The following is a 16,495-nucleotide window of genomic DNA, read 5'->3' as shown; positions in this document are numbered from 1 at the left end:
ATCTGGGAGGGTCAGAAATGGGACTAGGACCCGATGGATCACAGTGAGCAGTGACTATGGAGATCAACTGCAAATTATATACCTCATTCACATTCTGGTCCGGGGATAGAATTTTGTCCTGAAACTGGAGGGTGCCCATAAAGGCTAATGATGGGGAAGGGGGTGGGGGATGGGGGAGGTGCAAATGCATGTGCAATACACAAAAAGATGCATAATATGCTACATTATTCCGCTGGAAAAAAGAAGACATCTGGAGCTCATTAGACTAAATTAGCCATTTCAAACAGTGTATCTTGTTTTTTCAACATGCCCTGCAGGTGGAAAAACTACAGTAAATTACGCCAATACCTGCGCAAAAAACATAGTTTGTTCCCCAAATGCATTGCGATGAGGTTTGCGCAAATGCACCTACACTCATGCGAAGGAGCCCTAGGTTGTAGGAAAGGGCAAGACTTTTGTCAATTAGCGTGACTGCTAACCTCCCACCTCCTTCTCTGGCGAACCCACCCATCCAGTTTCTCGGCCCGAAATTGCGCTCGCCCATGTGAAAGTGATTTTGTAACCAGACAAACCTTTTAAGAAAATCCTCAACATGATGGCTTCCTCTGTGTTCTTCCCAAAGGATGGCGGGTAACAATGGCAGCAATAAATTATCATGGAAATCAAGTTTTTATTAGAAATGTTATACTTTTGTTTTTTTTTTATTTTGCCGTTTCTTTTTTATTACTTCCAATTATGCAACTATCTGTATCATAAATAAATCCATCCGCACAGTCAGTATGAGGGTTTACACATCTTTATTGGACATCCAGTAATTACAGGACCACAAAGTCATGTTACATCTTCACCTAAAGCTGCAGTATCTATAGGCTAGACTTCCCCCTCAGGGGGCATTGCTGGGACAACCAGCGATTAGCTGAACTGAACGATTTCAGTTTCCGCAACAGCACCACCATAGGGGGAATGAAGCATTACACAGTTATTATATCAATAGTCATACTGAGTTCTCCAAAGAGAGAACCACCTTTTGTAGCCGCTCTCCACTCCAGTTAATAGGTGAGGGTCCTAAACGAGAGACCCCTCGTCTAGTATGACTTAATTGTAGGGTTGTTACATTTTATACATGCCTTGTTATATGTTTCAGAAAGCATATATTTCTTCTTACAGACACATGTTGGTCTTTGGGGAGCTTTACAATATTTAGGGAGATCTGGCCATTCGCACGTTGGTTGGCAGCCGTTTGCCTGCGGGTCATAGTACTTATTGGGACCACATTTGACTTTGCAATATTTAGGTTCAACACAGTTTACAGATTCCCCAGATGTCCCGGTCTGAGCGTAGAGTCCTTGGTTACACCGACACCCGGGTTTCATAGTTGAGTCACAATCTTGTCTGTAATCTACAGTCGCACACGTTAAGTCACAGTCTGTAATCCACGCAGCGGAACTGTTCGGAGGACAATTAAGACCTGCTGAAATGAAGACAGATATTTATTTGTCTACGGAGCCTTATATTGGATCACACTGTGTGCCGTACCTTCTGCGCCCTCCATATAGGGTATAGTATTAGGCTGGATTCACAAGGACGTATATCGGCCGTGTTTTCATGCCCCGGGCTATATACGCAGCCCCTCTGATGCATTGGTTTACAATGCATCAGTTCACATGGGCATACTTCCGCAGTGTAAAAGTGTCCAGCCGGCCAAGATAGTTTATTTTGGTCGGGCACTTTTATGCCGGAGGCTACATAGACCCCTATGGGAGCTTATGATAGCTGCCGGAGAAGGGAGGTGGGAGACAGTTTAGCAGCATGACTGCTAAACTTCCACCCCCTTCTCTGCTCCTCTCCGCCCCCTCCCATTGCTGGCTGCAACAAGGGGCGGCGAGGAGGTGGGAGCTTAGCACACCAGCTCCCAGCACGTCCCGCCTCCTCCCCTTGCGGAGAGACGGCGAGGGGGAAGGAAATCCCGCCCAATGGCATTGCGGCCTTAGTGTATAGTCGCCAGACCAGGGCCGTCTGAAACGGCACACAATCGTCAGATTTGTGTGCCCGTTCATGCATTTTCACATCGCCGGTAAGCGAACTTAAAAACGCAGACGCCTGAGTGAATCCAGCCTCACAATGTACTATACCATATACAGAGATGGCGATCTGGAAGAGCCTTTCACAGGGTGATACTTGAGCAGCAGGTCACATAAAAAAATAAGAGTGGTGTTTCTAATAGGTGTGGCCTATATAAAAGGGCGGGACTAAAATATATTCAGACCTCCTATTTTAATGGATTTACCAAATATGCTTGTATTTTTATTCTTATTTTTTTATATTAATTTAGGAAAATGTTCATTTTTTAAGCTTGCTTTTATTTTTTACCAATGAATACACTTACGTAAATGGATTTTTACATTTTCTTAGTCCCTATGCATTGAACTTGCGATCGTTTGATTGCTCGTGATGTAATACCACAGTATAGCATTATACTGACTTTTGACAGGAAGTCCATGAAGGTGTGCCACAGGCATTTATTCATGGCAGCCCTGGGGGCCTTCAGAACATCTAATTGTGGAAGGTCCATTTGGGACGCCCACACAACGATCGGAGCATTAAAGTGACGCTGTCAGAATTTACATTTAGAGGGATAATGGAGGCATTTAGATGGATTTAGAGGGATAATAGCCAATCAGCATCATAGACAGCCGGCACCTGCCTTGTATGGAGTGGGATCAGCTAGAAACTGTCCCCCTAAATATATTCATACCCCAGACCCCCTATATTTATATACGACCCCTAACTCAATTCAGACCCCAGACCAGCCCCGCTGTATTAATTTCTGACCCCAGACCCAACCCCTAACTTTATTCGGATCCCAGGTCAGGCAAAAAAATATTTAGTCCCCAGTCCAGAATATGTGTTGTACTGATCATCCTCACTCCTTGTTCTGCTATGTGCACCGCTGCACTGGGTCCCGACCATGGGTCTGCACCTCCGCACACCACACCCTGATGCTGGATGGCATCAGGAACAAGGGATGGAGATGAGGAAGGCAAGTATACAGGTCACTATTTATTGGACTAATTTAATAGATAATGACTGATTTTTATTTTTTGTAGTGTCTAATTTTTAGCCTCCCTCCCCGGCAATACCTGAAGAGCTGAGCTGGGCGGGCTACCTTTGTGCCTTACAATCCAGAAGAGGGCGCTATCATTACAGGTCCACCTACAAAGTAGCAGTCCAAACTCCTATCATCACAAAGCCATGCTATGCCTAAGGACCCCAAGCCAAACCCAGCTAGACCAAATCCCCACCTAGCACCACCTCACAAAAGCCATAATCTACAAGACGATGAATAAGAGCCAAGAAGAATATGTCAGCGACTGTAGGATTATATGTACATTCCTCCACACACCGGCCTCTGTTCACATATGGGGTTGTGCTCTGCCAACATATGACTATTTTTTATGCTCAGTACGTCACCAAAATCCCCATAGAACCTTCTCTAGGTGACCAAATAACAGCTTCATACATGCCGTAATCTACTGACTGTACTGTACAATGTATAAATAATACCGCCATGCAGTGACCGAATAACAACTCCATACATACAGTAACTTGGGGCTGTGGAAGCTGGTCAACTGGGTCCTGGGGGACCAAAGATAGGTGAGTATGTACTCTTTTTCATTTTATCAAATGCCCAGCCCATATTTTTTTGTTTTTCTCCCATAACCCCTTTCATCACACTAATATGCAATATATAACTAATATCGCTAAACAGTCACCAAACAGCAGCTCCATACATGCCATAATCTAGTGACCAATGTGTACAATGCTTAATAAAACTGCCATACAGTGAGTATTCATAGTGGACATAAGCCTTCAGCGGCGCCCCATTCAGACAGCTGATCAGTGCTGTATGATGGCACAGGCGGCACACTACAATCGGCTTCTTTAGTGCCCGTAGGCACTGATGCCCCAGTATTTAGTCAGCACTAGATGGAGGGGAACCATTAGACAATTATACATACTTGGTGGAGTCAATTGTTGACTGGATCTGTCAATCTGCTGCTGCAGGACTGAAGGAGAAGGAGGAAGAGATCTCATTACTAGAAACAGTCATTTATTTTGCAAAAACATTTCTTGATTAGAAATGTCACTTTTCTATGGAAAACCTGAAGATAACAATGAATCTGTTTAATCTCTGAAAACAACTAAAAAAACAACCTTACACTTCCAGGGACAAACAAATGAGGATGGTTTATATTACACTAGCTTACCCGTCGCGCATTGCTGCGAAGAGAGACAGGCATACATACATTCGTTTATATATATATAGATAACCAATCACAGCGCAGCTTTCATGTTACTTCAGTGGTATAATATATAGAATAGTTAGAATTGAATAATCGAGTTGGGACCCATTAGCTTTTCCTATTTATGACATAATCAATGCCCGTTCCAAATTTCATGTTTCTATGACACCAAGAAGTGAGAGAATTAGGTTCCGTACGTAAAATTTGGACGCTGGTTCATTTGCGCTAGAATTAAATAATCGAGTTGGGACCCATTGACTTTTCCTATTTATGACATATTCAATGCTTATGGCAAATTTCACGTTTCCATGACACCAGAAAGTGAGAAATTTATATTCTGTACGTAAAATTTGGACGCTAATTCTTTTGCGCATAAAATTTAAGAATCAAGTTTGGACCCATTAGCTTTTCCTATCTATTACATAATCAATGCTTGTGCCAAATTTCACGTTTCTATGACACCGGAAAGTGAGAAAAATACATTCTGTACGTAAAATTTGGACGCTAATTCTTTTGCGCATAGAATTGAATAATCGAGTTAGGACCCATTAGCTTTTCCTATTTATGACATAATCAATGCTCGTGCCAAATTTTACGTTTCTATGACACCGGAAAGTGAGAAAATGACATTCTGTACGTAAAATTTGGACGCTAATTCTTTTGCGCATAGAATTTAATAATCGAGTTGAGACCCATTAGCTTTTCCTATTTATTACATAATCAATGCTCGTGCCAAATTTCACATTTCTATGACACCGGAAAGTGAGAAAATTACATTCCGTACGTAAAATTTGGACGCTAATTCTTTTGCGCATAGAATTGAATAATCGAGTTAGGACCCATTAGCTTTTCCTATTTATGACATAATCAATGCTCGTGCCAAATTTCACGTTTCTATGACACCGGAAAGTGAGAAAAATACATTCCGTACGTAAAATTTGGACGCTAATTCTTTTGCGCATAGAATTGAATAATCGAGTTGCTGGGCCCTACTTTGGTGTTCTAAGATGGCCACTGCATGCTGCTTCCTGATTGGCCAGTGCTCCTCACATGAGCAGCACTAGCCAATCAGAGCAGTGTGTAGTGTCTTAGTCTACCAATGCACTGTGTGTAGAGATATGTGAGCATGCTCGGTAAGGGGAGAGATCTCTCTCACTCCCCCCGCTCCCCTCCGCCTTCCCCGAGCACGCTCGGAGGAGAAGGCAGTTACTCGAGATGAGCGAGGCTCGCTCGAGTAACTGACCTTACCGAGCGTGCTCGCTCATCTCTAACTGTGTGTATTGGGTAAACTGAACAGGAATAAAAGAGGGTACCAGGTGATATAACCCCTGTCCTCCTGTTCCAGGACAACATTTCATCATGGGACTAGAGGGTCACTTTAAAGTGTGTTCCTTAAAGGGGATGTGCAAGATTGAAAAAGAGAGGTCTGCATTTTTTCCCAATTTCTTTTCTCAAACCAGGGCTGCTCTTGTCCATGGGCTATGTATGGAATTACATCCCAGCCACAATCACATCCATGGGGATGGGCTGCTGTATCAGGCATGTTTTGCTCATGGACAAAAAGTGCTGTCTTGAAAATAGGCCACTGACCCCCTTTAAACCCTTCCCATAAATACATGTCATGCAGTCATGGAGAGTATATGGAGTGGGCTCGGGAGCCAAGTTTGCTCAAGACCTGGTAGCTATCAGCCACCGGTAACTGCTGCGGTCAGAGTTAGCTCTAATCTTGGCAGTTAACTGCTTAGATGCTGCAATCAAAACTGACTGCATATCTACACAGTCAGTGGGAGGGCGGAACACCTTTCTGCGCCTTACCTGCATCCCCAATAATGCGATCAAGGGGTGTTGATGTCTTAGCATGGCAGGCCAGAGCCTACATGGCAAGGCTTGATAGGCAACATTAAAAATCACTATATAGTGCAATACTGCAGTATTGTACTATATAGTACAGCGAACAAATGATTGCTAGTTTAACCCCCTTTTAGGGACTAGGTAAAAAATGTAAAAAAGTTCAAAAAATACCCCCGTCACCATAAGAAATTCTAGAAGTTAAAAAAATATTTGGTATCGCCATGTACGTAAAAGTATACAAAGTATAAAAATATGGCAATATTTATTCTGTGCAATGAAGGCCATAAAAAAGTGTGGCATGCCAGATTTGCATTTTTTTTTATCATTCACAATTAGAGATGAGCGAACGTACTCGTTTCGAGTACTTACGCACCCGAGTACCGCCATTTTCGAGTACTTCAGTACTCGAGTGAAAAGATTCGGGGGGCGCCGGGGGGCGGGGAGAGGCGTGGTGGTGCGGGGGGTAGCAGCGGGGAACAGGGGGGAGCCCTCTCTCTCTCCCTCTCCCCCCCACTCCCCACTGCTACCCCCCGTGCCGCCACGGCGCCCCCCGAATTTTTTCGCCCGAGTACGGAAGTACTCGGAAATCGCGGTATTCGGGCGAAAAAGGGGCGTGGCTGAGCACGTTCGCTCATCTCTAGTCACAATCAATATTTTCTTTAAAAAATCCTTATAGCCTGCATTTTTTACACTGACCACAGAGCTCAATACTTGTCAGACACTTCTTGATCTGTAGAGGAAACCTTGCAGCAGTCATCTCACTCAAGGGCTATTTACATGGGATGATTATCTCGCAAAATCCATTCAAACTAACAAAAACGTGTGATGATCGTTATGTCTCCACCATTCACCATAGGTACAACCTGTGGCTATCTGCTCCCCTCCCTGCACAATCACCTATGTACAGGTCACAGAGCATGTCTAGAACAGTCTGCATTAGAGATGAGCGAGCGTACTCGGCCACGCCCCTTTATCGCCCGAGTACCGCGATTTTCGAGTACTTCCGTACTCGGGCGAAAAGATTCGGGGGGCGCCGTGGGTGAGTGGGGGTTGCATCGGGGAGTGGGGGGGGGGAGAGGGAGAGAGGGCTCCCCCCTGTTCCCCGCTGCTACCCCCCGTGCCGCCACGCCTCCCCCCGCCCCCCGAATCTTTTCACCCGAGTACTGAAGTACTCGAAAATCGTGGTGCTCAATCGAGTAATTACTCGAAACGAGTATGTTCGCTCATTTCTAGTCTGCATACATGTCAGTAGGTCTCCTCTCCTGTCCATAGTGAAAAAATGGCCCATGAAGCTGCTGTAAAGCATCTCTCTAAATGCTGTGATATGCAGCTCAGGAAGGTTGGCCGCCTCCATAATTATATATGGAGAACAGAATAAAAATTCTGCAATCATGGAGTAAAAACAGATTAGAAAAATGGAAAATCTTTCTCTATCTGGTTTTAATTAATAAAAAAATGTTGGTGATATAGTCATTTTTAAAACCTTGTGTCACGGTTCTCCATCTCACTAATCATCACTCAGAGCATCAGTTTTAGTTCTTAAAAATACAAAAATATGCAAAAACACCCAAGGAAAGTCCAGGAGAAGCTCTAGAATCCGAAACAATAAAACAAGCAAGAGCAGCATAGGGTTCACTTACCTGCCACCAAGAAAAGCACGTTCCATCTTAAGAAGCCCATGATGTCTCCGGATAGGACAGCTGAGTTGGTCACGGTTGACTAGCAAATAACAAAAGACAAAAAACATAAGACAACATATCAACAGTGGTCGATGTAGCAGAGCTGAGTTTTAAAGGGACTACATCACCCAAAAAGGTTTTGTATCAATTAAAACCAGATAGAGAAATATTTTCGATTTCTCTAATCTGTTTTTATTTTCTGATTGCAGAATTTTTTATTCTGTTGCCTATATATGACTATCGGGGCGGCCATCTATCCTGAGCTGCATAATAGTGTTTAGTCACTATTGTAAGCAATAAAGCATTGAGGTACAGAAGTCCTGCAATACATTATCATAATGATCCTAGCTGCTATGGTTCAAGTCCCCTTCAGGGAGATAAAAAAGTGTAGAAAATATACACAAATTTTGTAAAATCCAAAAAATTTTTGCACATTTTCCCGTATTTGTATAAAAAATGTAAAAATAAAGAAAAAAATATCCCAAATATTTGGCATCATCATGTCCATAATGTCCTGCACAATAAATTGAACAGGACCATAAAGAAAACCCCTCCCACCAAAAAAACACAATAAAAGTATTTAATAAAGCTGGGTGCACCCCAAAAGGTATAAACAAAAACTACATCTCGTCATGTAAAATTCCAGCCCTCACAGAGCTTCATCCATGGAAAAATAAAATGTTATGGGACTTTGAATGCAGCAATGTAAACCTGCCCCGGGGCTGGCTGGATGACCTCACCTGTCAGATGCCTCAGCGCTGGGCTGCCCAAATGGCGGTCCGGCACTGCAATGAGTATATTTCTGTTATATAGTTTTGGGCATGTGGAGCCCAAAACTATATAAAAGAAATAACTTGAAAAACCTTTTACCTTTTGGGGCGAAAATGACTGAAATAAAATAATGAAATAGTCTGATGTCATCTGGAAAACCAGAAGTGTTACCAAATTACAAACTTATCTGCTACATCTGCACACACTGAAGCCAGCAAAGAAGAATAGTGTAATAGTATAGCTTTACCTGCCAGTCCGGTTCTGGAACAGTTATGTGTGACTCTCAGTCCTGGTCCTATATTTATAGCAGCCTTTTCTGGTTGGATATTTGCATATTTAATCACTGCTTCTAAGTTTGTCATCCTGTTCAGCAAGTTCTTTACACAAAGTTAGAGGATCTAGTTATTGCATCACTTGTTCTTTCCACACAATGGTTTGAATACTAAACAGGAGTGAACTAGTTGAACCAGGATACGTTGCTCAGGGTATAGCTATGGGGGATCCAGATATAGGAGTAACACTGAAGGACCTCTCTGTCACATAAGAAGCCCCTAGCGTTATATACGGAGCATGGTCAGTGGCATAGCTATAGGGGTCACAGCGGTTGCAATTTTCCATAGGCCCACTTCACCACACTAACATTTTTAATGAGCTGGCTGCAGGATTAGCACTACCGGCGTGAGCTCCTCAACAGGAGGATAAAGGCTGAGCTGCATGCATGCACTAAAGAAACCTCTGCCTCCTTATTTGCCTCCTATTTTCTGCCCGGCAACAATGATGTCATACAGCGGCTGCCAAAGACTACATTAATGGCAAGGACTTTATAGAAGCTCATTTCAAAGGCAAAAGAGGACCAAGATTGAAACCTCGGTTACTGGGTAAAGATTTTTAGAAGCCCAATATACGTGGACCCTAAGTAGGAGCTGACCGATATACAGTCCTGAGTGGCCCTGAAACGGCACTTGAACTGCTTGTTTCTACTGTATGACATCATTGTTGCCAGGCAGAAAATAGGAGGGAAATAAGGAGGCAGAGGTTTCTTCAGTGCGTGTATGCAGCTCAGCCTTTATCCTCCTGCTGAGGAGCTCACACAGGTAGGGCTAATCATGCACACCAGGGAGTATCCCATTCTTCTCACTCCACAGCATGGCTGCACAGACTTTCACACTGCAGCGTAAAGCCTCATGTCCACAGGCGGGTCGAATTCCACATGCGGAAGCCAGCAGCAGAATCTGACCCTGCCAGCAGCGGCGTCACACACATACGTCACATCTTCTTTCTATTTCTTTACTAAGGATGGTCCACACAGCTCGACATCAAACATATGCAGTATAGGTTTGTTTTTTTTAAATCTCATGCTTTTATTGCAGAATCCACGGGCCTTGAAGACGTACCGCGGGTCGAACAGCTTCAATTTACCTCTATGGAAGCAGTCTGTGCAGGAACCGCTGAAAAATTGAGCATTCTGCAATTTTCTAATCGCGAGCAGAAACTGCAATTGGTTTCCGCACGCGTGCATGAAGGATCGTTTTTCCATGGCATGCTATCGAGGGTTATTGCTGCGGAATCCGGAGGTGGATGCCCACTCCGGATTCTGCAGCCAAAATCTGCCTGCGGACATTGGGCCTATTTGCACAGACACAGAGGTACATTCCCAGCCCCCCATACTGCAGCATAGCTGCACAGACACAGAGGAACATTCCCAGCTCCCCATACTGCAGCATAGCTGCACAGACACAGGGGAACATTCACAGCCCCCCATACTGCAGCATAGCTGCACAGACACAGATGAACATTCCCAGCTCCCCATACTGCAGCATAGCTGCACAGACACAGAGGAGTATCTCCAGCCAAAGACTAACTACTTCCTGTCATTTCTTCCTGTTCAGCTCTGCTCCTCGTTGCCTCCGCTCTTTATAGTCACAGTTGTTTGCAAATAAGTGACACCACAGAACATCAAATGAGCAATAAAATAGTTAACAACTAGAGATGAGCGAACGTACTCGTCCGAGCTTGATGCTCGGGCGAATATTAGGGTGTTCGGGATGCTCGTTACTCTTAACGAGCACCACGCGGTGTTCCGGTTACTTTCAGTTTCCTCTCTGAGACGTTAGCGCGCTTTTCTGGCCAATTGAAAGACAGGGAAGGCATTACAACTTCCCCCTGTGACGTTCAAGCCCTATACCACCCCCCTGCTGTGAGTGGCTGGGGCGATCAGATGTCACCCGAGTATAAAAGTCGGCCCCTCCCGCGGCTCGGCTCAGATGTCTTGTGAGTTAGCTGAGGGACAGTGGTATCATGTTGGAGCTGCTGTAGGGAGAGTGTTAGGAGTTAGTGTAGGCTTCAAGAACCCCAACGGTCCTTCTCAGGGCCACATCTATCCGTGTGCAGTACTGTGGAGGGTGCTGTTAGCAGTGTTGCACAATTATTTTTTTTTTCAAAATCGGCAGTCTGCAGAGCATTGCGCCTTGCATTAATAGTACAGGGACAGAAGTGGTGGTTAGGCAGGGAGAGTGTTAGGAGTGAGTGTAGGCTTCAAGAACCCCAACGGTCCTTCTTAGGGCCACATCTATCCATGTGCAGTACTGTGCAGGCTGCTGTTAGCAGTGTTGCATTTTTTTTCTTTTCAAAATCGGCTGTCTGCAGAGCATTGCGCCCTGCAGTAATACTACAGGGAGAGAATTGTGTAGGCAGGGCCAGAAGACATATCTTATCTGATTGAATATAGTCAGTGGGCCCTCCGTTTCCCAAAAAGGGAAACATTCAATTTGTCCTGCAGGCTTGCGCCAATTTATTTGCTGCCTGGGAAAAGTAACCGCTGTGCTGCACTTCATATAACTGCATTTCTGTGCAACACATATCTTATCTGATTGAATATAGTCAGTGGGCCCTCCGTTTCCCAAAAAGGGAAACATTCAATTTGTCCTGCAGGCTTGCGCCAATTTATTTGCTGCCTGGGAAAAGTAACCGCTGTGCTGCACTTCATATAACTGCATTTCTGTGCAACACATATCTTATCTGATTGAATATAGTCAGTGGGCCTTTTCTTTTTTAAAAAAGGGAAACATTCTATGTGCCCTGCCTCTGTCAGTCCTCAGCGTTCTGTGTACGTGTGTGGTGGGTGGAGATAGTAAACAAATCATACGCAGCCAGCTACGTTTAACAGCAGGCTTGCGCCAATTTATTTCCTGCCTGGGAAATCAAATCACTGGTAATACACCATGCTGAGGGGTAGGGGTAGGCCTATAGGACGTGGACGCGGGCGAGGACGCGGAGGCCCAAGTCAGGGTGTGGGCACAGGCAGAGCCAGTGCGGTGGCCAGGGGTAGAGGCAGGGCCAGACCGAATAATCCACCGTTTCCCAAAGCACCCCCTCGCGCCATGCCACCCTGCACAGGTCAAGGTGCTCTACGGAGTGGCAGTTTTTCACAGAGACGCCTGACGACCGACGAACAGTGGTGTGCAACCTTTGTCGCGCCAAAATCAGCTGGGGAGGCACCACCAACAGCATGCGCAGGCATATGATGGCCAAGCACCCCACAAGGTGGGACGATGCCCGTTCACCGCCTCCGGTTTGCACCACTGCCTCTCCCCCTGTGCCCCAACCTGCCACTGAGATCCAACCCCCCTCTGAGGACACAGGCACTACCGTCTCCTGGCCTGCACCCACACCCTCACCTCCGCTGTCCTCGGCCCCATCCAGCAATGTCTCTCAGCGTAGCGTCCAGGCGTCGCTAGCGCCACAGTTTGAGCGCAAGCGCAAGTACGACGCCACGCACCCGCACGTTCAAGCGTTAAACATGCACATTGCCAAATTGATCAGCCTAGAGATGCTGCCGTATAGGCTTGTGGAAACGGAGGCTTTCAAAAGCATGATGGCGGCGGCGGCCCCGCGCTACTCGGTTCCCAGTCGCCACTACTTTTCCCGATGTGCCGTCCCAGGCCTGCACGACCACGTCTCCCGCAACATTGTACGCGCCCTCACCAACGCGGTTACTGCCAAGGTCCACTTAACAACAGACACGTGGACAAGCACAGGCGGGCAGGGCCACTATATCTCCCTGACGGCACATTGGGTGAATTTAGTGGAGGCTGGGACAGAGTCAGAGCCTGGGACCGCTCACGTCCTACCCACCCCCCGAATTGCGTGCCCCAGCTCGGTGGTGGTATCTGCGGCGGTGTATGCTTCCTCCACTAAACCACCCTCCTCCTCCTCCTACGCAACCTCTGTCTCGCAATCAAGATGTGTCAGCAGCAGCACGTCGCCAGCAGTCGGTGTCACGCGGCGTGGCAGCACAGCGGTGGGCAAGCGTAAGCAGGCCGTGCTGAAACTACTCAGCTTAGGAGAGAAGAGGCACACGGCCCACGAACTGCTGCAGGGTCTGACAGAGCAGACCGACCGCTGGCTTGCGCCGCTGAGCCTGCAACCGGGCATGGTCGTGTGTGACAACGGCCGTAAGCTGGTGGCGGCTCTGCAGCTCGGCAGCCTCACGCACGTGCCATGCCTGGCCCATGTGTTTAATTTGGTGGTTCAGCGCTTTCTGAAAAGCTACCCCCACTTGTCATACCTGCTCAGAAAGGCGCCGGATCAGCGCACATTTCCGCAAATCACACACGCACGCTGCCACCCTGCGGACCCTGCAACATCGGTTTAATCTGCCAGTGCACCGACTGCTGTGCGACGTGCCCACACAGTGGAACTCTACGCTCCACATGTTGGCCAGACTCTATGAGCAGCGTAGAGCTATAGTGAAATACCAACTCCAACTTGCGCGGCGCAGTGGGAGTCAGCCTCCTCAATTATTTACAGAAGAGTGGGCCTGGATGGCAGCCATCTGCCAGGTCCTTGGAAAATTTGAGGAGTCTACCCAGGTGGTGAGCGGCGATGCTGCAATCATTAGCATCACCATTCCTCTGCTATGCATCTTGAGAAGTTCCCTGCAAAGCATAAAGGCAGACGCTTTGCGCTCGGAAACAGAGCCGGGGGAAGACAGTATGTCGCTGGATAGTCAGAGCACCCTCCTGTCTATATCTCAGCGAGTTCAGGAGGAGGAGGAGGAGCATGAGGAGGAGGAGGAGGAGGGGGAAGAGACAGCTTGGCCCACTGCTGACGGTACCCATGCTGCTTGCCTGTCATCCTTTCAGCGTGTATGGCCTGAGGAGGAGGAAGAGGAGGAGGAGGAGGATCCTGAAAGTGATCTTCCTAGTGAAGACAGCCATGTGTTGCGTACAGGTACCCTGGCACACATGGCTGACTTCATGTTAGGATGCCTTTCTCGTGACCCTCGCGTTACACGCATTCTGGCCACTACGGATTACTGGGTGTACACACTGCTCGATCCACGGTATAAGGAGAGCCTTTGCACTCTCATTCCCGAAGAGGAAAGGGGTTCGAGAATGATGCTATACCACAGGGCGCTGGTGGACAAACTCATGGTAAACTTCCCATCCGACAGCGCTAGTGGCAGAATGCACAGTTACGAGGGCCAGGTAGCAGGGGAGGCGCAGAGATCAGGCAGCGCAGGCAGGGGAACATTCTCCAAGGCCTTTGCCAGCTTTATGGCTTCCCCGCAAGACTGTGTCACCGCTCCCCAGTCAAGGCTGAGTCGGCGGGAGCACTGTAAAAGGATGGTGAGGGAGTACGTAGCCGATCGCACGACCGTCCTCCGTGACGCCTCTGCCACCTACAACTACTGGGTGTCGAAGCTGGACACGTGGCCTGAACTCGCGCTGTATGCCCTGGAGGTGCTTGCTTGTCCTGCGGCTAGCGTCTTGTCAGAGAGTGTGTTTAGTGTGGCTGGGGGAATCATCACGGATAAGCGTACCCACCTGTCAACCGACAGTGCCGACAGGCTTACACTCATGAAGATGAACAAAGCCTGGATTTCCCCAGACTTCTCTTCTCCACCAGTGGACAGCAGCGATACCTAAGCAATACGTATTATGCACCCGCGGATGGAAGCATCGTTCTCTCTCACCATCCAAAACGGGGACATTTCTGCTTCATCAATCTGTGTATAATATTCCTCCTCCTCCTCCTCCTGCTCCTCCTCCTGAAACCTCACGTAATCACGCCGAACGGGCATTTTTTCTTAGGGCCACGAGGCTCACTCATATAATTTTTCTAAACAATTTTTATACGTTTCAATGCTCTTAAAAGCGTTGAAACTTTAACTTGAACCAATTTTTCGTTCAACTGGGCTGCCTCCAGGCCTAGTTACCACTTAAGCCACATTAACCAAAGCGATTAATGGGTTTCACCTGCCCTCTTGGTTGGCCATGGCCAATTTTTTGGATGTACATTAGTACTGTTGATACAGCAATTTTTGTGGGCCCTCGCCTACAGTGTAATCAAATGAATTTTTAGCCCACCTGCATTACAGCTGACGTTACATCCGCTGTGTTGGGCAATGCAATGGGATATTTTTATGTACCGCCGGTGGGTTCCAGGGAGCCACCCATGCTGTGGGTCCACAGGGAATTATAAATGCATCTGTTTCCACTTCTAAAGAACCCCAGTCTGACTGGGGCATGCAGTGTGGGCCGAAGCCCACCTGCATTAAGCACGACATTACTACCTCAGCTGTGTTAGGCAATGCAATGGGATATATTTATGTACCGCCGGTGGCTTCCTGGCACCCACCCATGCTGTGGGTCCACAGAGAATTATAAATGCATCTGTTTCCACATCTAAAGAACCCCAGTCAGACTGGGGCATGCAGTGTGGGCCGAAGCCCACCTGCATTAAGCACAACATTATTACCTCAGCTGTGTTGGGCAATGCAATGGGATATTTTTATGTACCGCCGGTGGGTTCCAGGGAGCCACCCATGCTGTGGGTCCACAGGGACTTCACAATAGGGAGTTGTACCTGCCTGTGTCTATGAATTAAAAACCGCGGTCTGACTGGGGCATGCAGACACCTTGACAGAATGAATAGTGTGTGGCACATAGGTTCCCCATTGCTATGCCCACGTGTGCAGCTCCTGATGGCGGTGGCACAGGATTATATTTCTCATTGCTTCTGTACAGCATTGTGGGCTATCGCCCAGCCCCTTTTAAAGAGGGTCGCTGCCTAGCCGTGCCAACCCTCTGCAGTGTGTGCCTGCTTTTCCTGTGGCAGACGCACTTATAAATAGACATGAGTGTTTCATGGCATGAGGGCAGCTGAAGGCTGCGCAGGGACAATTTGGTGTGCGCTGTGGACACAGGGTCGTGCAGGGGGGGTTGGGCAGCATGTAACCCAGGAGAAGTGGCAGCGGAGTGTCATGCAGGCAGTGATTGTGCTTTGTTGGAGGTAGTGTGGTGCTTATCTAAGGTATCCATTGCTAATGAGGGCTTTTCAGAAGTAAAAGTTGTTGGAAGGGGGGGGGGGGGGCACTCTTGCCGGTATTGTGGCTTAATAGTGGGACCTGTGAACTTAAGATGCAGCCCAACATGTAGCCCCTCGCCTGCCCTATCCGTTGCTGTGTCGTTCCCATCACTTTCTTGAATTGCCCAGATTTTCACACATGAAAACCTTAGCGAGCATCGGCGAAATACAAAAATGCTCGGGTCGCCCATTGACTTCAATGGGGTTCGTTACTCGAAACGAACCCTCGAGCATTGCGAAAATTTCGTCCCGAGTAACGAGCACCCGAGCATTTTGGTGCTCGCTCATCTCTATTAACAACCATACCCCTTATACAGAAGAGCATTGCATGGCCTATAAGTATTTTTACACCAACTTGCTGCTCTCCACAAGGAGAAACACTTCCCCTCCCACTCTGTATTGTCACCATTCAGCTGTAATAAATATTAGGGCAACTTTGGGTTGAGTTTGAGTGCAAAGGAAAGAACAATGGAGGACTGAGAATAATCTGGACCCCTGGACATTACTGGCCTGGGCCCT

General features: G+C 47.2%; 1 protein-coding gene across 2 annotated transcripts; it reads right to left on the bottom strand.

Moving 5' to 3' along the window:
- Positions 1-780: 780 nt before the first annotated feature.
- On the bottom strand, positions 781-9,003 carry LOC136631971 (zonadhesin-like). Of its 2 annotated transcripts, none has more exons than XM_066606488.1 (4): positions 8,853-9,003; positions 7,796-7,874; positions 4,020-4,067; positions 781-1,468 (listed from the first exon to the last, which is right to left on the bottom strand). In XM_066606488.1, the coding sequence occupies exons 2-4, from the start codon at positions 7,833-7,835 to the stop codon at positions 1,086-1,088; spliced, it is 471 nt and encodes a 156-aa protein (XP_066462585.1). In that variant the 5' UTR covers positions 7,836-7,874; positions 8,853-9,003; the 3' UTR covers positions 781-1,085. The 2 variants fall into 2 exon arrangements, with proteins under 2 accessions (XP_066462585.1, XP_066462584.1); XM_066606487.1 differs by having other exon boundaries at positions 781-1,471; positions 8,853-9,002.
- Between the last annotated feature and the right edge of the window lie 7,492 nt (positions 9,004-16,495).

The sequence above is a fragment of the Eleutherodactylus coqui genome, chromosome 6, assembly GCF_035609145.1.
Source record: "Eleutherodactylus coqui strain aEleCoq1 chromosome 6, aEleCoq1.hap1, whole genome shotgun sequence".
NCBI lineage: Eukaryota > Metazoa > Chordata > Amphibia > Anura > Eleutherodactylidae > Eleutherodactylus > Eleutherodactylus coqui.
This window is presented reverse-complemented; position numbering and strand designations above follow the sequence as displayed.

Excerpts from the sequence above, each read along its gene's own strand:
- LOC136631971 (XM_066606487.1), bottom strand. The coding sequence starts at position 7,835 with ATGGGCTTCTTAAGATGGAACGTGCTTTTCTTGGTGGCAG. Across the intron at positions 4,068-7,795 it reads CGTGCTTTTCTTGGTGGCAG|TCCTGCAGCAGCAGATTGAC; the intron begins GTAAGTGAACCC and ends CTTCTCCTTCAG. Across the intron at positions 1,472-4,019 it reads TCAACAATTGACTCCACCAA|CAGGTCTTAATTGTCCTCCG; the intron begins GTATGTATAATT and ends TCTTCATTTCAG.